Raw genomic sequence first — 22,681 nt, 5'->3', positions numbered from 1 at the left:
TAAGTGATTAGACTAATAAAGCTTGTTGTCTCTCCTGAGAAGGGTATAAGTCCTAGTCATGAACATGTAGAAATCTCACTTCTTTGCCAAAGGTTATATACAGAATCTTCCTCCTCCCTTGGAAAGAAACCATCTAAGCAGAGCTTTTAATTCCAGGCTCAAGTCTCTCCTATTCAGTGTTGGGACAGACCTATCTTGGAGTTAGATTACTCCATTTTAAGATTTCTTCATTCACTATTTACTTAGTAGCACTGTATCTGAGAGAATTATTCTGCTTCTCTAAGATACTGGAAAATGCCCACTGCCCGAAATAAGCCTTTGTAGTAACAGAATGCTTTAAAAGACTCAAGTACCCAGATTTCACACAAAGCTATATTCTAGCTCCATTTGCCTCAAAAAAAACCCAAAAACCTTTCTCCTAGGCTTCATCTTCTCTGAGGTTTCCAATTCAAGAGATAGTACAGAGGGAAGGAACAAGTACTTATTAAACACCTATTATGTGCCATTCACTGTGCTAAAATCCTTTACAAATACCTCATTTGATTCTCACAACCCTTGGAGGTAGATGCTGTTATAATCCCCATTTTATACTAAAGAAACTGAGGGAGACAGTGGTTAAGTGATTTGCTCAAGGTCACACAGCTATTAAGTCTCTAGAGCTGTTTTTTAACTTAGGTCTTCCTGGTTCCAGGCCTATGCTCTATTCACTGCGTTACCTAGCTGTAACTTCAAAACATTCTAGTCCTGAGGGTGGCACTATCATTAGGGTTTCTCTTCTCACTGGCAGGTTCGACAAAAACATCCTTTGAATAATGCTCTTCAGACATTTGGAACAGGACTTCAAACTATCTGTACATTCACTTGTCTGTATTAGCTAAGATCTACCAGAGAAAAGGTTATAGGCAAAAGAGGAAAGTGCAAAGATGTTTAGGAAATCACCAAGCAAGGACAGCAAACTGAGGAGGAGGACACAGGACTAGCTACAACTGGACAGATGTCACAGTGGGGTGACAGTTCTAAAGAGGAATTTGTTTTTCTTTCTATTTGATTTATTTTTTTTTTCTTTTATCTCTTCTTACCTCCAAACTAACATGGACAGACAATTTTTAAGGTCTGGATGGTTTGCCCCATGGATTCTGTTTGATTCATTGGTACTTACCTCTTGAGCCAGCAGCTCTGACTTTGGTTGAATATATATATACCATAAAAGTTACCCTGCATGGTAATATTGAGGCAAGAAGATATTCCTTAGCCAAACTAAGTGTCACACTGGCTGAACAGCAGGTGACCTAGCACTAAACTAAGAAGAGACACCTCTAATCTGTGGCACAATAGCTAACATCTATCTAGTGCTTTAAGGTTTTTAAAATAGTTTACATATATTATCTTACTGATTCTTACAACAACCCTGGGAAAGTAGGTGTTATATTATCTCCATTTTACGGATGAGGTGACTGAGACACAAAGAGGTTAGGTGACTTACAGAGTCACACAAGTAGTGTGTCAGGCAAGATTTTAACTAAGGTATTTCCTGACTATCAGTACTATCAACTATGCTATCTAGCTTCCTGTTCAAGGCAGAGGATTGGCTAGAAACTTTGGGTTTGGTCAGTATGTATTGGCATGTTTGAGGAACAACCTCAAATGAAATTCCATTTCTAGCTACAATTAGTCCCATGACATACAAGAGAATGGGGCAATGAGAGATCTCTTAAGGATAAAACAAATAAATATGGAACTGGTTGACCAATATGCAGCTGATTATTTCCCCCAGCCTTTTGAGTTAGGGTTCTAGCATCTTCCCTTAATCTTTTAGCAAGAGGAGCAGCTATTTTGTCCCGTCCCGTCCCCCCCCCCCCCCCCCCCGACCAAACACACAGGGCCTTTAGAAGGTTTTGGTCTTAAGCCCAAAGTCCTACTCAATGAAGATATGTCATCAAGGCCCTTACTCTCTGCTGTCATCTCCTGTGACTCAGACTGGCAGATGTTCAAGTTAGGAAGTTACTAATTTTAATCCTAAAGTGAGAGAAACTAAGCAGACACAACTGCTATTTCCCCCTAAATTCTAAGAAGAACAAAAGACATCAGGTACTCGCTAGATCCAAGTTGGTTTTTCTGAACAGAAGTCACAGCCATATAACTTTCCTATTTGATAATGAAAGGACAAAGATAATTAGGAAATAGTTATATTACAAATACCTCTTCAGATTTCTGAGTTTCAAAGTTGGGAAGGACTCAAGAGGCCATCTAGTACATGTACCTTTCCTCTATTTCTGTTCCTCTCCAGAGGACATGAACCACACAGCCTAGCAATACTTAGTTAAGAGCTACCAGCCTCTCATAACGAAGGGAAGTTGGGAGCTAACAGTAATCATCCTTCCAGCTAAAACAAAGATTTGGACAGTTCTTACAAGGATGGCTTCACCAAGCTAGTCTTCCTGGAAGACTGCACTGACTGAGCAATTTACTACTACTACTCAACCAGCCTGCCTCTCCCCTGTGCCAAACCTTTTACCCTCTAATCCCAGCCCAAAGCCCCTAGTGTACACTCTATTCTTTCTTATACTCACTTGAGTGACCAGACAAGAAGAAGCTAGAGGAACGGAGGAAATTACCTCATAAAGATAACTTCCCAGAAGGCCTAAAAAAAGCTAGGCCCTGTTCCTCTTAGTTTGTTGGCAAACTCAATCTAAAGTGAAGATTTCACTTTAGCAAAATTCTCTGGGTAAATAAGTCATAGGCCTAGTTTGGAAATCTGAAAAGAAAGCCTTACAAATTAGTACTGGGCTACAGGGGTTTAAGAGTAATTTAAAGATTTAATTCCTTTTGTTCTGGTCACTAAACAAGGGTAGAACTGAGAGAGGCCTAGATATATAAACACCTCAGTCTATTAGCTATAGCATGAGGCACTGCTTTAAAACTTACTGGGAGGATGAGGGAACTTCATGTACAGGTGTAGGTAATATACATTTCCTCCCTCTATCTCACAGCTGGCTAAGCAAGTAAGGGAAAAATTCCTGCCTTGATTGGAGTGACAAAACACCCTCCTTTCTCTCTGAAAAGCACTTTACTTTTTGTAAAGCCTTCTCTCATATGATAAACCCTTTGCTAGAAAAAGTTAGATTGAGCCCTACCTTCTCCTAGCACTCATGTCCACAGGCTCATCATTGATGTTCTCCTTGCCTGGCCGTCCAGCAGTCCTGTTATCCCCATGCGGCCTCAGGTTCCCATTAAGTTTTTCCTCATAGCCCTTGCCACCGCCGCCACCATCCTGTTTAGTAGGTAACTCATGGGGCATCTCAATGCTTGCCAGGTCCTTCCTTTTGAGCAGTGCTAACATTTTTAATCGCTCCATAGCCTCATGTCCTTCCATCTTGAGTCTCTTTGCTAGGACATCATCACGTTCATCTGCCTGGTCCAGGCTTCGCTTCAGCAGATTCAGGCGAAGGGCATCTTCTGTCATTCTGTCCATCCTATGTGGAGAAAGAAAACAAAGGATAAGGTCAGGGTAAAAACCGGCAATTGGAATATTCTAGTTAGTTAATAAGGTAAGAGACTGGTGGTAAGAAGAAAGTCAGACATAGTCTGACATGAATCTTGGACTTTGGGAGAACAAATTTCAAAAGATTCAGAGAAAAGAGGTAGGATCCCATGGAACCAGATGACATATAGGGCACAATGACCTAAGAGGGACAAGAAACTCTTAAGAATCAAACTCTAAAAACTCAAAACCCCAATTCTGGTGGGGAAGAATAAGGGAAGGCTGACTAAAGAGGCTGATGTTAATGACTAGTGAACTAATCAACTTATTTTTTTAAAGGTATCTATAAAAACAAGGATAATGGAAAATGCATATGAAAACATGATCCAGTACTGTAAAAATGGGGTCAGTGGTGCTAAAGTTCAGAAAGAGCCAAGGCTGATGCAGAAAGCTAAGGACAACAAAGTTGGAGTTTTTTGGTCCTCTTTGGGAGAAAAGAGGAGAATCAAATAAGGGGACAGGAATACTGCTCCAGTAGAACAAACAGCGATAATGGATCTCGAGGAAGGCAAAGCTGATCAATTTTGCTTTGCTTCTGTTTTCTGTGTCAAGGAGAATGGTTTTTGAACTGGAAAGAACACAGAAAAAATGCCTGATAGGGAAGTAATATTCAAGTGGGGAGATGGCGAGAGCATCTGGCTGACTTTGAGTCCATTCCTGGGTGCTGAAAGAACGGCAGATATGATTGGTTAGTCATTACTGGTGACATCTGAATGATCATGGAGATTGAGAATAGTACACCACAGGATTGAAAAACAGCAAATGCTCCCAATTTTCAATAAAGGGAAGAGAATGGAGTCTGTTACTAGAGGTCAGTATGTCTGACTTCAATTACTAGAAAATTTTAGAATGTATCATTAAATGATGGTTAGTGATCATTTAGAAAATGAAGCAGACAAAAAAAAGCTAAGGTGACTTCATCAATAACAGGCAATATATACACATTTCACACACATAAATTATTAGCAGTACTTGTTATGTAAGCAAAAAAACCTGTTAATAAAGTGATGACCATCAACTGGGGAATGGCTGAACAACCTGTAGTATATGAATGTAATGGAATGTTACTGCTTCAAAAGGAAAAAAATGTAACAAAGCCAGGGAAACTTTCATAAACTGATGATGAGAAAATAAAGTAAGCAGTACGAAGAGAACATACACACAGTAATGACAATAAGATCAACAAGACTAAAAGATATTGGAACCTCTGATCAATGCAAATTAATAGGAATGATGAAACATATATCCTCTTCTCAGTAGTGTGATAGCAGTCTACACAAATGAAATGAGACTTATGTTGTAAGACATGGCTGATTTATCTTATTTGACTAGACTTTTTTTATTAATTTATTTAATATATTTAGTTTTCAGCATTGATTTTCACAGGAGTTTGAATTACAAATTTTCTCCCCATTTCTATCCTCCCCCCCACTCCAAGATGGTGTATATTTTGGATGCCCTGTTCCCCAGTCAGCCCTCCCTTCTGTTACCCCACTCCCCTCCCATCCCCTTTTCCCTTCCTTTCTTGTAGGGCAGGAAAAATTTCTACTCCCCATTGCCTGTGTATCTTATTTTCTAGTTGCATGCAAATTTTTTTTTATTTTTGAACATCTGTTTTTAAAACTTTGAGTTCCAAATTCTCTCCCCTCTTCCCTTCCCACCCACCCTCCCTAAGAAGTCAAGCAATTCAACATAGGCCACATGCGTATCACTATATATAACCCTTCCACAATACTCATGTTGTGAAAGACTAACTCTATTTTGCTCCTTCCTAACCTATCCCCCTTTATCCAATTTTCTCCCTTGACCCTGTCCCTTTTCGAAAGTGTTTGTTTTTTGATTACCTCCTCCCCCATCTGCCCTCCTTTCTATCATCCCCCCTTTTTTATCTTCTTCCTCCTTCTTTCCTGTGGGGTAAGATACCCAACTGAGTGTGTATGGAATTCCCTCCTCAGGTCAAATCTGATAAAAGCAAGATTCACTCATTCCCCCTCACCTGCCTTCTCTTCTCTTCCTACAGAACTAACTGCTTTTTCTTGACACTTTTATGCGAGATAATTTACCCCATTCTATCTCTCCCTTTCTCCCTCTCTCAATATATTCCTCTCTCATCCCTTAATTTGATTTTATTTCTTTTAGATATCATCCCTTCATCTTCAACTCACCCTGTGCCCCCCCCTCTATATATACACACACACATACATATATACATACATATACACACATATACATATATGTATATATGCATATTCCCTTCAGCTTGACTAGACTTCTTTATTACAACAGAAAGATCCATATAGAGAAGGAATATTGGGAAATGACAACACTATAAAAAAAAAAGTAATTTAAAAAAAGCCAGGTCAAGCCAAGTCATTTCTTTTTAACAAAGCTTGGAGCCAGGAAGACCTTGATCTTACTCCTAACACTTACTAGTCTTGTGACCTTTGGCAAATCATTTAATCTCTATGTGCTTCAAAAAACTCTCTAGGAAATTATCTACTAAATTATAGCGGACTGCAATCTGATTCAGTGGAAGAAGTTCATACACTGAAGAGATCACAGATGTTTCTCATATTTTAGTACTGATTGGTAGATGACGGAAATGCTACAAGATATTGTTTATCTAGATTTTACCAAAGTATTTGACAAAATTTCTCATGCTACTTATTCTTTTTAAAGTTATTTCATTTTTTCCAATTACATATAAAAAGTTTTTTTTTAAACATTTTAAAAATTTTGACTACCAAATTTTCTCCCTTTCTCCTTGCTTTCCCCCCTCACTGAGAAGGCAAGCAACTTGATATAGGTTATACCTGTGCTGTCATGCAAAACATATTTCCATATTAGTTCATGTTTTGAAAGAAAATATATTTTAAAAAGTAAAAAGGTATGCTATTCTTGTATAAAAGGTAGATATAGAGGCTAGATAATAGTACAGTTAAATAGAGTCAGAGTGCTAACTGGTCAGTTCAGAAGAATACTTATTAATAGTTTGATGTCTCCTATAGAATGTTCCAGGGGTCTATACTTGGCCCCGTGCTGTTTAAGTCACAACAATGCACTCATCAAATATACGTAACACTTTGGATGACAATATCAGGAACCAAAAAAACCTGGAAGAGCTTAATAGGAATAAATGTAAAGCCTGGTATTTGGTTCAAGAAATCAGCTTCACAGGTATAAGATGGGGAAGCATATAATTTGTTTGAAAATATTTTGGACTTTTAGGTGACTGCAAGTTCAATATGAGTCAACAGTATTGTAATAATATGTATGGCAACTGAAGAAAACTAATGCTATCTTCGGGTTACGTTTCGAAAAGTATAGCTGTCAAGACGAGGGAAGTGATGCAGTACTGCTGTACTTCGCCTGGTCAGACCACATCTTAAGTAGACACAGGGGGAACATGATAGTTGAGTATCTGAAGTACCACCACAAAGTAGCATTAGACATGTTCTACTTTGTTTGGGAGCAATGGACAGAAGTTGCTAAGAGGTAGATTTAGGCTTGATGTATAGAAAAGCTTCCTAGTCATTGGAGTTGTCCAAATTTGCAATGGCAATTGTAGATAGTTGGCAGATAGTAGATTCTTTCAGTGTCATGAAGGGGATGGATTCTTTTTCATGTATACATGTGAGCAGATGGCCTCTGAGGTACATTTCAGCTCAAATTCTGTAATCATCATTTGTTCAACAAGCATTTAAGTACCCATGTACTGTTAACGGTCTATTCTAGGTCCTAGCAAACCTGCAGGCCTTGGGAGACACTGAATCAGCAGTGACAGCAACAGCAGCTGCTTCTGGAGCTCTCAGTCCACAGACAATAAAGGGGTCAAACAACTGGTCAGAAGGAGATTACAGGGGTCTTTTTGCTAGTATTGAGGCAGGACTCTGTTGCTTTGCCCATACTCTAATCTGGGTTGAAGTGCTGGGTGGCAGTCCCAGGGCAAGGAGGAGCATTGGCATAGCACAGCTTGTGGCAGCAGTGGGGAGGGAACCCTCCTCAACAGTTACAGGACAGAAAAGAGTGCTTGCGTTCTCTCACAGACCAGAGCATGGATTAGGAGAGCAGTCAACATCTCTCCTTAGATCACACCACCTTGGGAGAACTGAAAACTTACAGGTCCCTAGAAGTATCTCCAAAAATAGCTGCACAAAACCCCTAAAGCTTGGGACAGTGTGCCCTCCATTCTGGAAACAGAGCCCTGCTTTAACAAAGAATTAAAAGTTAACTAACAGGTTGGGAAAACGACCAAATAACATAAAAAGCTCTGACTACTGAAAGTTACTATGGTGACAAGGAAGATCAAAACATATACTCAGAAGACAAGAAAGTCAAAGCTCCTATATCCAAAGCCTCCAAGAAATATGAATTGGTCTAAGGCCATGGAAGAGCTCAAAAAGAATTTTGAAAATCAAGTAAGAGAGGTACAGGAAAAATTGGGAAGAGAATTCAGAGTGATGCAAGAAAATGATGAAAAAGGAGTCAACAGCTTAGTAAAGGAGACACAAAAAAATGCTGAAGAAAATAAAAACAGAATAGGCCAAATGGTAAAAGAGATCCAAAAAGCCAATGAAGAGAAAAATGACTTAAATTAGAATGGAGCAAATGAAAGCTAATGACTTTATGAGAAATCAAGAAATTATAAAACAAAACCAAAAGAATGAAAAAAACAGAAGACAATGTGAAATATCTCACTGGAAAAACAACTGACCTGGAAAATAGATCCAGGAGATATAATAAAGGAGTATTAGACTACTTGAAAGCCATGATCAAAAAAAGAGCACAGACATTATCTTTCAAATTACCAAGGAAAACTGTCCTGATATTCTAGAATATCAGGAATAAAATAGAAATTGAAAGCGTCCACCCATCACCTCCTGAAAGACAGCCCAACATGAAAACTCCCAGGAATATTATAGCCAAATTACAGAGCTCCTAGGTCAAAGAGAAAATATTGCAAGCAGCAAGAAAGAAGCAATTCGAGTATTGTGGAAACACTATGAGGATAACACAAGATCTAGCAGCTTCTACATTAAGGCTTGGAATATGATATTCCAGATGTCAAAGGAGCTAGGATTAAAACAGAGAATCACCTACCTAGCAAAACTGAGTATAATACTTCTGGGGAAAAAAATGAGCATTCAATGAACTAGAGGACTTTCAAGCATTCTTGATGAAAAGACCAGAACAGAACAGAAAATTTGACTTTCAAATACAAGAATCAAGAGAAGCATGAAAAGGTAAACATGAAAGAGAAATCATACGGGACTTATAAAAGTTGAACTGTTTACATTCCTACATGGAAAGATATTTGTAACTCATGAGACCTTTCTCATTATTAGGGTAGTTAGGAGTATATATGGACAGAAGACACAAGTGCGAGTTGAATATGAAGGGATGATATCTAAAAATAATTAAGGGGTGAGAGAGGATGTATGGAGAGAAAGTGAGAAGTAGAGTGGGGTAAATTATCTCACATAAAGGAGACAAAAAAAATTTTTTATAATGGAGGAGAAGAGGGGGGAGGTAAAGGGGAGTGAGAATCTTACTCATCAGGATTGGCTCAAAGAGGGAATAACATACACACTCAATTGGGTATAGAAATCTATTTTACTCTACAGGAGAGTAGGGGGGAAGGAGAAAGGGGGATAGAAGGGAGGAGAGATTGGGAGAGGGGCTGGTCAGAAGCAAAACACCTTTGAGAAAGGCAGGGTGAAATGAGAGAGAATAGACTAAACGGGGGTGGGGGAGATAGGACGGAGGGAAATACAGTTAGAAATAGTAACTGAAAAAAATTTTGAAGCAAGTTTCTCTGAGAAAGGCCTCATTTCTCGAACATATAGAGAACTGAGTCAAATTTATAAAAATAAGAGCCATTCTCCAATTGATAAATGATCAAAAGATATGATCAGTTTTCAGATGACATAATCAAAGCTATCTATAGCCATATGAAAAAATACTCTAACAGTACTGATTGGAGAAATGCAAATTAAAACAATTCTGAGGTAACACACTTTGTCCCTATTAGACTGGTTAAGAGGACAGAAAAGGTAAATGACAAATGTTGGAGGGGATGAGGGAAAAATAAGACTTTAATGCACTGTTGGTGGAGTTGTGAACTGATCCAATCATTCTGTATTGCAATTTGGAACTATGCACAAAGAGCTATAAAACCATGCATACGCTTTAACCTAGTAATACTACTACTAGAGCTGTATCCCAAAAGATATCTATATATCTATATATCTATATATACACTCACTCTCTCTCTCTCTCTCTCTCTCTCTCTCTCTCTCTCTATATATATATATATATATATATATATATATATATATAAAGGAAAATGACCTATATGTACAAAAATATTTATAGTGGCTCTTTTTGGGGGATAAAGAATTAAAAATTGAGGAGATGCCCATCAATGGAGGAATAGTTGAACAAGCTGTGGTACGTGATTATGATGGAATACTATTGTACTATAAGGAATGATCAGCAAGATACTGTCAGAAAAACCTGGAAAGACCAGCATGGGCTGATGCAAAGTGAAATCTACTATATATAAAGTAACAGCAATATTGTAAGATGATCAGCTGTGAATGACTCAGCTATTCTCAGCAATACAATGATCCAAGACAACTCTGAAGAACTTATGATGAAAAATGCTATCCATCCCTAGAGAAAGAACTGATGGTGTCTGAATATAGATTGAAGCATACTTTTTTCAACTTTCTTTATTTTTCTTGAGGTTTTTTTTTTCTTGTCAATGTTTTCTTTCATAACATGACTATTATGAATATGTTTTGCATGACTATACATGTATAACCTACATGGAAGTGCTTGCCTTCTCAATGGGGTGGGAAGTGAGAAGGGAGAAAATTTGGAACTCAAAGTTTTAAAAATGAACGTTAAAAATTGTTTTCATATGTAACTGAGGAAAAATAAAATTCTAAATAAAAGCTAACAAAAACTCCTTAAACTCTGTACTTCTCAGTTGTTTCCTAGGCCATACTCTTCCTCCTTCCCCACTGTAACTCCTTGGTGAACCAACTCAATTGTATATTATGTCCTTTGCCCACTTTGTTCAATTGCCAATCATAACTTGCCAATCCTGGTTTACCCCTACCATCCATCTTCTTGGCTAGTCATGTGCTGCTGAATGAAACTGGAAGATATCATGAAACCATGATGATTAAGTCTATTACAATCATTCAGTCAGTCAAGCATTTATTAAATGCTGATTACGTATCACACATTTTGCTAAGCACTGGAGAGACCAAAAAAAAATCTCCCTAAAACAAAAACTTTTTCCCTCAAGGAGCTCCCATTATAATGGAGAAGATAAGATGCAAATAACTATGTCTATATAGGTTATTTCAGAGGGAACATCCATGAGGTGGGAAAATGGGGAAAGGGTGGAAAGATCAGACCAGGAAAGGTCTCCTGCAGAAGGTAGTATCTGATCTGTCTTCAAGAAAACCAAAGAACTGTGGAGGTGAGGAGGGAAAGCATGGAACTGGGAAATGAAATGTTATATGAAAGAAACAACAGTAAGGCCAGTACTGCTAGATTGCAGAATACATGGAAGTAATGACTGGAAAGATAGGAAGGGGCCAGTTATGAAGGTTTTTTTAAAAGCCAAACAAGATATTGAGTGATATGGTAAAATCTGCACCTAAGAAAACTGCTTTGACAACTAAATAGAAGATGGATCAGACTGGAAAGAAATTGGAAGCAGGGAGACCAATCAGCATGCTATAGCAATATGCAAGTGTGAAGTGATAAGGACTTGCACCAGCTGTTTGAGTGCAAAGGAGGAGGATGTCTAAAGGAGATATGAAGGTAGAAATGACAAGATGTGGCAACAGACTGGATACGCAGGGAGAGAGCAAGGAGTCAAGGATGACTACAAATTCATGTTATCTAACCTGAACTGGGCTGTCAAGGCAGCAATGCAAGCATTCTATTACTTCCTAATTGAGTCACTAGCCCACTTTCCATAGCAGCTGTTCCAAATTCTCACTCTTCTCTCTTCAAGCAGCCAAAAGCACCTTTTCCCTGAATGCTCTAAGCAGATAACCTCCATTCACATTTCATTAAAGAAAAAGGCATTTTCTTTTTCTCCCAAATATTCCCTTCAACAAGTGAAAGAAAAAAAAAGGAAAAGGAAAAGCAAAACCACTAAAACAAATAGGTAGTCAAAACAAAATCCCAAGTTAACTATGTCTAAAAAATTAAGTCTCATTCTTCATAACCTTCTACAACCTCTCTGTCAGGAAGTAGGTAGCATGTTTTACCATTACTCCTTTGGAATCATGGTTCATCACTGTACTGATGAGAGTTCTTAAGTCTTTCAAAGTGTTTGTCCTTACAATGTTGTTATTGCACAAATTATTCTCTCAGTTCATCTCTCTTAACTCCGCATCCATTCATAAAAGTCTTCCTAAGTTTCTCTGAACCCATCCTTTTTAGTTGTTTCTTATTGGAACAATATCACATTCATATATCATAATTTCTTCAGTCATTATTACCCAAAATAATGGGGGCTCCTTTAGCTTCTAGTTCACTGTTATTAGGAAGGAGCTGCTAGAAATATTAATATACATGGATCCTTTCCATCTTTCTTTGATCTCTTTGGAGCATAAGTTTATTACTGTGTCAAAGGGTATGGGCAGTTAATATTGACTTTTTGGACATAGTTCTAAACTGCTTTCCAGGATGTCTTAGACCAATTCACAGCTTATCACTGATTCACTACTGTGCCTATTTCCCTGTAGCCCCTACAGCATGTAATTTTCTTTTTTGTTATCTTTGACAATTTTATGGTGAGATGAAGTGGAACCTCTGAGTTTTATTACAGCACAATACTAAGTGGTGGGCCAAGATGGTGAAACAGCAAGAAGAAATACAACAAGCCTCCCTCAATAAAATTCCTCCAAAGAGATCTAAAAAATGCTCCAAATCTAATCCTGATTAGAAATCCAAGGGAAAAAAAAATCAGTGTCAGTTTTCTATCCCTGGTCAGCATAGGGAGAGAGATCCAAGGACATTGAGAATAGAAAAGTGTTTGGAGCATTCCAGGTCAGCAGGGAAGCTGTGTGTGGTCAAAAGTGGAGGTCCTAGATTCAGCTTACATTTGTGTAGGGTGCAGGAACAGGTGTCAAATGGGAGCTTTGTAATTTAGTTCTGGGTTACAGATCCAGGGTAGACTGATGGGTAGTCCCCCCACCTAGGGACAAGGAACAGTCACAAGCATTAGCCAAGTACCAAGCAAAGAGCAAGTTCAGAAGCAAGCACAGCTATGTCACTCAGATTCTATAAGGTCTCTGTTACAGCCTATAGCCTAGTAAATCTGTTGTTATTTGTTCTTCGTTCTGGAAAAGGACCACAACATCAAGAAGATGATGCCATGACTTGCAAGTGAATTGGATTTAATTGAAGGAGGGCTGTGCAAAGTCACCAGCCTTACTTTCTCCTCCAGAGCCATCTGGGTCCAGTGGCCAGATACAGATCAGGACAACTGGAGATGGCCTCAGAGCCCAGTATGTAGTCAGTGGAGGTATAATCAGGGCAAGAATCTCAGACCAAATAGAAACCTATAAACCTGTCATTCTGAACCAGTAGAGCTTTCTGGCTGGATGATAGTGTTTCAGTCTAGCAGCAGTTTATTGAAACTCTAAATGGGGCAAGCCCATATAACTATTACTTAGCCCAAACCCAGGTCAGGAACCTTCAGAATTCAGACTAGGGAGGGCTATGATCAAGCTTTATCCAGGATGAAACCACTTTGAGAGTATAGAAAGCTTATAAGCCCCTAGCCAGAGTTGTTGCTGAGATACCAGAATAATACAACACTCAATATCCCAAGGTAGCAGCAGCAGGACTAGCCCAGACATTGTCATTAGAATGCATAAAGCCTAGCCCTAATATTTAGTCTGAAAATAAGGAAATAATATTAAAATCTAACCATAAAAAGCCACTACAGTGACAGGAACAATTAAGACACAAACCCAGAAGAAAAGAATGACATCAAAATACCTATAAGCAAAGTCTCAAAGGAAAATACAGGTTAGGCACAAATTCAACTATCTTAGAGATGAAGCAAGAGTTTGAAAAAAGAGTTAACATATTTTTATCAACGAAATGAGAGCACTGGAGGGAAAAAGTAGAAAAGAAGTAAGAGCCATGGAAGCAAGAACTGGAAATAGAATAAACTGCTTGACATAAGAGGTACAAAATACTGCCCAAGCAAAAAGTCCCTGAAAATTGGAATGGATCAAATAGAAGCTAATTACTCTATTAGAGAAAAAGAAACATTAAAAACAAAATACTAGGGAGAAAAGAAGAAAATGTAAAGGTATTTCATAGCAAAACAAAACAACTAACCTGAAAACACCCTGAGGAGAGAAAATTTGAGAAATCACTGAACTACCTGAAAGTCATAACCAATTCCACCATCCCTGTAAAAAAAAATAGTCATATTTCAAATCTTCAAAAAAGTGCCCATATCTCTTAGAACCAGAGGGCAAAGTGTATTAGAAAGAATTCACTGTTCACTTCCTGAAAGAAACCCCCAAATGAAAAGTTCCATGAATGTTATATCCAAAATCTAGAGTTTCTAGGTCAAAGAAAAAAGACTATAAGCATCCAGAAAAAAAAGAATTCAAGTACTAAGGAGCCAGTTAGGGTCAAACATGATTTTGTATGAAGGGGAAGAAAAATTGGAATATAATATTCCAGAAGACAGAGGATATAGGGTTACAGCCAAGAATAACTTACTCAGAAAAACTGAGTTTAATCCTACAGGGGAAAAATAGACCTTTAATGAAACAGAGGACTTTCAAGCATTTGTGATAAAAACACTAGAACCGTACAGAAACCATGAAGCACAAAGAAGTCAAGAGAAAAATAAAAAGACAACCATAAGGATCTAAACAAGAATAGACTTCTTACATTCTATTACGGGAAATGATACACCTGTCCTTTCTGAACCTATCATCATCAGGGGGCAAAGAAGGAGTCTAATTAGACAGAAAAACTGGGAATGGCTCTATATGTCTTGATCTTAAAAGAACAGAAAGGGAGGGGAACAGGAATACACTTATGGTGGGGGGAGGGAAAGGAAGGTTAGGGAAAATTATCACATATAATTAAGGTGAGAAATTAGAAGACTACGAAAACAAGGAGATGGGGAGTGGCTAACAATTGAACCTCACTATCATCTGAACTGGTCAAAGGAGGGAAAATACACACACACATTTGGGTAGAGAAATAAAAAAGAAAGGGGTGAAGGGGAAATTTGAGGGAAGGTAGATGAGGGGGCCGGGCCGGGTTAGTCCTAAGCCAAACTAGAGATATATAAAACTATTTCTAACTTTTTGCACTGGCAAAAAATTGGAAAATGAAGAACTACCCATCAATTGGGAATGGCTAAGTTGCCATAAATATTTTTGTACATAAGGATTCTTCTCCTTGATCTCTTTGGGGTTTAAATCTGGTGGCAGTATTGCTGGATCAAAGGAAATGCACAGCTGAATAGCTTTTTGGCCACAATTCTACATAAATTTCCAGAAAGGCTGGACTAGTTCACAGCTCCACCAACAGCACATTAGTATACCTGTTTTCCCAAAATCTCTCTAGCATTTTGTCAGTTTCTTTTTTGTTACCTTAGCCAATCTGATGGGTATGGCATGGTAGCTCAGAGTTGTTATAATCTTCATTTCTCTAATTAGTGATTTTGAGTGTTTTAAAATATGGTTACTGACACCTTGTCTATATTTCTTTGATCATTTCTCAATTAGGGAATGGTTCTTTTTCTTGTACATTTGATTAAGTTCCCTATATGTGTTGGAAATAAGTCGTGTATTAGAGAAACTTGCTACAAAGATTTTTTTCCTAGTTCCCTGCTTCTCTTCTAATTTTAGTTGTACTAATTTTATTTGTACAAAAACTTTTTTCATTTTATACAAAATGATCCATTTTACCTCCTGTGAACCTCTCTATCTAGTCTGGTCATGATGACTTCTCCTATCCATAGACCTGATAATTAATTTTTCCCATGCTTCTCTAATTTGTTTATAATGTTACCCTTTGTGTCTACATCAAGTACTTATTTTGAATTTATATTGGTATGCAGGTGTGAGATGTTGGTCTATGCCTAGTTTCTGACAGACCATTTTCCAGTTTTTTCAAGTTCTTGATAAATAGTGAGTTCTCTGTCTTGAATAGCTGGGATCTTTGGGTAATTGAACACTAGGGTACTGTGCTCATTTGTATATCATATACCTAAATTTGTTGACTGATCAACCTATTTCTTACCCAATACCAAATTATTTTTATGATCACGGCTTCGTAATATAGTTTGCAATCTGGGGTTGCTAAGCCCCTCCTTTTTTTCATTAATTCCCTTTATGTTTTTTACCTTTTGTTTCCCTAGATAAACTGTGATTTTTTTTTTTGTAGTTCTATAAAATAATTCTTTGGTAGTTTGGTGCAGCATGGAATAAGTAAATTAATTTATGTAGTGTCATTTTTAATTACATTGGCTTAGCCTATGCATAAGTAATTAATATTCTTTAATTATCTACCTTTACTTGGATCTATCTTTACTTGTGTGAAGAATGTTCATTCACACATATAATTGTTTCATATTGGTTTTGTTTGTCTCTTGGTAGGAAGACTCCCAAATATCTTACAGTGTCTATAGTTATTTTAAATAGAATTTCTCCTTCTGTCTGTTCCTGCTGGATTATGTTGGCAATATACAGAAATGCTAATGATTCATGTGCATATATTTTATAAAATGCAACATGCTTAAGTTAGCTGGGTTTTTTTTAATTGCCTCTTGAGGGTTCTCTAAGTAAACCATCACACCATCTGCAAAAAAAATGACTGTTTCCTCTTTGCCTAAGCTTATTCCTCCAAATTTTTTTTGTGTGTGGTTAGCTAACATTTCTAGTACAATGATGAATAGTAATGGTAATAATGGACATCTTTGCCTCACCTCTGACCTTAATGGAAAAGCTTCTAGCTTACCCTCATTATAGATAATGATAGATAGATACTACTTATTATTTTAAGGAAAGCTCCATTTATATGTATAATTAATGTTTATGTTTCTAGTGTTTTTAATAGGAATGGGTGTTGCATTTTACGAAAAGCTTTTTCTGCATCTGTTGAAATAATCATGATTTTTGTTCATTTTGTAATTACTATGGTCAATTATGCTTATAGTTTTCCACATATTGAATCTGCATTCCCGGTATAAATCCAGCCTGGTCATAGAATATGATCTTTGGATATATTGCTGTAGTCTCCTTACTAATACGTTTTTTTGTAAATATTATTCATCCATTAAATTTAGATCATTAGTTTTATTGCCTATCCAGTGATATCCAGTGATAATTGCTTTTATTTCTTTTTCACCTTTTTCATTTTTGCAACTGGTAATATGATTTTCTACTTGCTTTTTCTTAATCAAATTACCTAATGCCTTATCTATTGTATTGGGTTTTGCACCCAAAAAAAGCCATTTTTATTAACTCAATGTTTCAAGAATTTCTATTTTTGTGCTTAAATGGGGTTTTTAATTTGTTGATTTCCTACTTTTTCTACTTACATACTCAATTCACTGAGTATTTATAAATATTCCATTAACTATTGTTTTGTCTACATCCCATAAGTTTTGATATGTCGTCTCATTGTTGTCATTATCTTCAACAAACTTGTTGATTGTTTCTGTTACTTGTCCACTGACCTACCCATTCTATAGGATTAAGTTAGTTTCCAAATAATTTTTAATCTATGCTTCGAAGGCCTTTTATTAAATGTAATTTTATGGTAGGTAAAAGATGCATTTAATATTTCTGCATTTGTTTTTATGCCCTAACATATAATTAGTTTTTGAAAATATGACATACACACAGAGCTAAGAAACAGATATACTCCTTTCTATTCCCATTCAATATTCTACAGAGGTCTATTATATCTAACTTTCCTAAATTCTATTCAGGTCTTTAACTTCCTTCTTGTTTATTTATTTGTGGGATGAGGGCCAATTTACCTAGGTCTGACAGGAGTAATTTGAGTCCCCTACTATAATAGTTTTACTATTTCTTCTTATAAATTGCTTAACTTTTTCTTTAAGAATTCTGATGCTATGCCATTTGGTGCATATGTATTTAGCAATGATATTAATTCATCATCTTTGTTATATTTTTCACAAAGTGAGATTTTCCTGGTTTTGCCTTTGCTTTTTCTGAGATCATGATTGCTACCTCTGCTTTTTTTTAAACTTTAGCTGACACATAACATTCTACTTCAGCCCCTTATTTTAACTCTTTTTGTATCTGCTTCAAGGTATATTTCTTGTTAAAAAAAAAAAAAAAAAAACAATTGCTAGATTTTGGTTTCTCATTTGTTCTGCTTTTCTCTTGTTTTATGGATGAGCCAATTTCATTCACTTTGAGTTATGATTACTTTGTACTTCCCTTTATCTTATTTTTCTCTTTTTTTCCCCCTGCCCCCTCCACACCCTTTTAAGAGTCTATTTTGCTTCTTTCTGGTGCTTCCCTTAATCTATCCTCCCTTTTATTTCCCTTAATCTCTTTCTTTCTAATAGGTATATCTTGGAGATATTGCAGTTTCAGTTCCAGAGCACTGCAATAAAGCAAATCACATAATTTTTTTTCCCAGTGCATATAAAATTATGTTTACACTATACTGTAGTCTATTAAGTGTAAGATAGTATTACATCTAAAAAAACCCAATGTACAAACCTTAATTTAAAAATACTTTATTGCTTAAAAATGCTCACCATCACTTTCAGTGGGTCATAATCTTTCTGCTGGTGGAGGGTCTTGCCTTCATGTTGATGGCTGCTGACTGATCAGGGTGGTGGTTTTTGAAGGTTGGGGTGGTGCGGCAATTTATTAAAATAAGACTACAGTAAAGTTTGCTTCATTGACTGACTCTTCCTTTCATTTCAACATTTAGAGGCCATTGTGGGGTTATTAACTGTCCTAATTTCAATATCGTGTCTCAGGAAGCCTGAGGAGAGGGAGATGGAGGAATGGCCAGCTGGTGGAGCAGTCAGAACACATACAATATTTATCTATTAAGTTCACCAGTTTGTGGCACCCAAAACAATTACACTAGTAACATCAAAGATCACAGATCACCAGATACAATAATAATGAAAAAGTATGAAATATTGTGAGAATTACCAAAATGTGAAACAGAGACATGATGTGAACATATGTTGTTGACTTTCTTGACATAGGGTTGCCACAAACCTTCAATTTGTAAAAAACACAGTTATCTGTAAAGCGTAATAAAGTGAAGTGCAATAAAATAAGTTATGCCTGTACCTAATTTTTGGGTAAGATATGTTTTTGTAATCAACTGTGTGTTAATGTGTATCTCTCCTTTAACCAGGTAAAAGCAAAGTTCCAGTGTCCTCCACTGCCCCCTCCTTGTGGTATAAACTCCTCTTTGCATACCCCATTTTGTGAGATAATTTCCATCATTCTTCATCTCCCCCTCGCCCCCATTTCTCTTATCCATCCATTCCAGTCTTATTTTGAGATCATCCAAACACAACAGAATCATACCTAGGCCTTCTGTCTAATTAAATTCTATGAACTCTGGTGAGAAAAAAAAGTTCTGAGGGTTACACGTATCCCCATACGAGAATATAAAGTTTAACCTTGTTTAGTCCCCTATAATTTGACTACTCTTGTTTGCCCATTAATGGTTCTCTTGACTCCAGTGTTTTCAAGTCAAATTTTCTGCTCAGTCTTGATCTTTTCATCAAGAATGCTTGGAACTCCTCTACTTCATTAAAAGTCTTGTAGAAATTTTGGTGGTAAGTTATTTTTAGTTGTAAGCCTAGATCTTTTACCTTCTGGAAAATCATATTCTAAGCTCTCTACTCCTTTATGATGGTGGCTATTATATCTTTTGTGATCCTGATTGTTGTACTTGGATTTTTTTTTTAAATAGCTGCTTGCTGTATTTTCTCCTTGACCTAGGAACCCAGGATTTTGGCAATAATATTTCTGGGAGCTTTCATTTTGGAGTTTCTTTCCGGAATTGACTGGTGGGTTCTTTCAATTTCTACTTTGCCTTCTAGTTCTAAGCTATCAGGACAGTTTCTTTGATTATTTCTTGAAATACGATCTCTAGGCCCTTCAGGTAGACAACTGATTCTTAATTTATCTCTCCTTGCTCTATCTTCCAGGTCCGTTGTTTTTCTTAAGAAGTATTCCACACTTCCTTTTATTTTCCCCCTCAGTTTTTCAACTTTGTTTTATTATTTCTTGATATTTCAAAGTTATTAGTCTCTATTTGGATAATTTTAATTTTTAAGGAGTTATTTTCTTCAGAAAGGTTTTAAACCTCTTTCCCCAAAAGGTTAATTCTCTTTTCATGTTTTTCTTTCCTAGTTCTTTCTTCTTTTTCCATTTTTCTCCCTAATGCTTTCATTTAAATGATTTTAAATATTTTTAGCTCCTTAAACTCTTGCTTTAAAATCTTCTAAGAATTCTTTTTGTACTTATATTCAAGCTACATTTGTCTCTAAGGCTTTACTTGTAAATTTTTTTCAGGTCATTCTTTTCTGTGTCTTGAGATTGCCTGTTTCCATAATAACTATGGCTGAATTCTTTTTTTTGTTTGCTTATTCTTCCAGGTTATTTCTCGACTTTGGACTTTATGTTAGTGCTTGGGCTATGCAAACTTCTGGGGGATGGGGTAGAAGGGAGGTTGGTGAGAATGTCTGTCTTGAGTTACTTAAGTTATTTTACATCCTACTGCTTTCACAGCTCTGGCTTGGTGGCCTGCAGACTTTCAAGGCTCCCAAACTAGTGTAAAACCCAAGGGAAAGTCTGTTCATTGCCCTCTTGGTCTGAGTTTAGCATTTTCCTGATCAAGGTTTGGATCTATTGGCTTGTTTCTGGTTCAGAGTTTCAGAAGACTGCTGCTGGACTCACTATTGGCCTGTTGGGAAACCCTGCAAATTCAGAGGAATTGAACTACCAGCTCCCTTCCTGTCTAGGGTGGTATACTCTGCTACTGGGTTCAGAGCCACACAGCTACTGTGTACTTCCTAGAACTTACCCCATGCTCAGTCACAGCCAAGGTCCATACTTACTTCATGCTTCTCCACCTTGGATCTGTGATACAGCACAGAGTATAGGGTGACAGAGCTGCAAGATAACACTTGTTCCAGCACCCAGGGACTGTTCAGGGATCCCTTTCTGATGCTTGGTCTCAGCCCTCAGTCTCTGGGCACTGGAATGCTTCCTGCCACAATCCCACACCCCTGGCCAGATCACTCCTTGGAGTGTGCAGACCAATCTATCTCTCTAAGCTTCCCTGAGCTAGAAAAAATGACTTTCACTGTAACTTCTTGGCTTTCCCATAGAGAATTCAGTCCGGTGCTTTCTCTAGATTTTTGTCAAGGCTGGGTGGTGGTGGTAGTGGTGGTGGTGGTGGGGGGTGAGCCAGAAACTTAAAAGGTTCCTTTCACCTCACCATACTGGGTCTGCCCCTTTCTCCCCCTTTTTAAAACAAATATTATTTGCTATGTGGGATTTTTGGAGAGGAAGGGAGGGAGGGAGGTTGGGCTACTGATAGAATTTTGGTGATGTAAAAAAGAAATAAAAATATTTTTTATAAAGTAAGTTTGGAGGGAAAAAATACATCAACCACCTATAGCTGTGAAAAATATGTAATCTGCTTCTCTCTTTTGTCAATTAATATAAAATATTCATTTGAACTCTGAAGAATGTGGTATAAGATGATGATCTCAGCCTTATTTCTGCCAAACTGCTTTCAAATTTTCCCAGCATGCAAACTCTAAGGGAGTTCTTTCCTAACGAATTTATGTTTTGGGGTTTATCAAATACTGGGTTATTGAATTCTCTTATCTCTTATTCTCCCTTGCCTAGTCTGTTAAATGACCTAATTCTCTATTTTTTAACTTTTACTAAATAGTTTTTATGACTGCTGCTTTATAATATAGTCTAAGGTCTGGAAGTACTAATTCCTCTTCACTCCTACCTTTATTATTTCCCTTGATAATCTAGATCTTCTGTTCATCTGAATAAATTGTTATTTGATTGACATATAGAAAGTATTCTTTTGATAATTTGACTGGAATAGTATTTAAACTATAAATCAACTTTGGAATTACAATTATTATTTTGGCATGGCCCAGTCATGAACACTGAATATTTCTCATGCTATTTAAATTCTATTTTTTTTTTTGGCGGGGGGAAGGCAAGGCAATTGGGGTTAAGTGACTTGCCCAAAGTCACATGGCTAGTAGGTGTTAAGTATCTGAGGCCAAATTTGAACTCAGGAACTCCTGACTCCAGGGCTGGTACTCTATTCACTGAGTTACCTAGCTGCCCCTCTATATTTCTTTAAGAAGCACTTTATAACTGAATCTAAGTATTAAGTGTGCTTTAGTAGGTTAACTTCCAAATATGCGTTATTTTAAATGGGATTTCTGTTTATATTATTGTCTCTGGGAACTTATTATTTTAAAATGCTGTTAATTTGTGGATTTATTTTTTAGCCTGAAGCTTTGCATTTTATTTTTTTATCTGGAAGCTATTGTCTCAATTAACTTCCAAACTAACTAAGTTGACCATATTGTCATGAGCAAATAGGAGATGTTTTTATCTCTTTTTTGCCTATCTTTGCACCATTAATTTCTTTGTTGTCTTACTGCTAGCATTTCTATAACCATTTACAATACTGAGGGGAAAGTAAAAAAAATAATAATACTGGGAACAGCAGACATCTTTGCTTTGTATTTATTGGAAAACTCCTAGTTTATTTCTACTATATAAGATGCTCATTTTTGGTTTTAGATAAATTTATATTTTTAAATTGGCTTTTATTTCTATATAAGTTTTTATCAATTCACTATGTACCATGGAACTTTTATTAGAAAAATCTGTTGCAAAGATTTTCCTTCCAGTAAACTATTTCCCTTTAATTTAGTTGTATTGGTTTTATTTGTGGAAAAACCTAATTTTATGTAATCAAATCTGTAATGTTAACCATGTATCCACATTTGGAGCTTATCTTTATATACATTGTGAGGTACTGGTGTGATTTTAATTTGTG

General features: G+C 36.8%; 1 protein-coding gene across 3 annotated transcripts in view; it reads right to left on the bottom strand.

The window, feature by feature from the left end:
- The window catches only part of GATAD2B (GATA zinc finger domain containing 2B), a 99,293-nt gene that overhangs the window by 14,288 nt on the left and 62,324 nt on the right, over nt 1–22,681 (bottom strand). For all 3 annotated transcript variants that reach the window (XM_036754886.1, XM_036754884.1, XM_036754885.1), the window contains one exon: nt 3,135–3,473. In XM_036754886.1, coding sequence (XP_036610781.1) covers nt 3,135–3,473 — 339 coding nt within the window. The remainder of the gene's footprint in view (nt 1–3,134; nt 3,474–22,681) is intronic.

This window comes from Trichosurus vulpecula, chromosome 4 (assembly GCF_011100635.1).
Source record: "Trichosurus vulpecula isolate mTriVul1 chromosome 4, mTriVul1.pri, whole genome shotgun sequence".
NCBI classification, from domain to species: Eukaryota; Metazoa; Chordata; class Mammalia; order Diprotodontia; family Phalangeridae; genus Trichosurus; species Trichosurus vulpecula.
The sequence above is the reverse complement of the archived record's forward strand: the minus strand, read 5'-3'. Positions and strand labels throughout refer to the sequence as shown.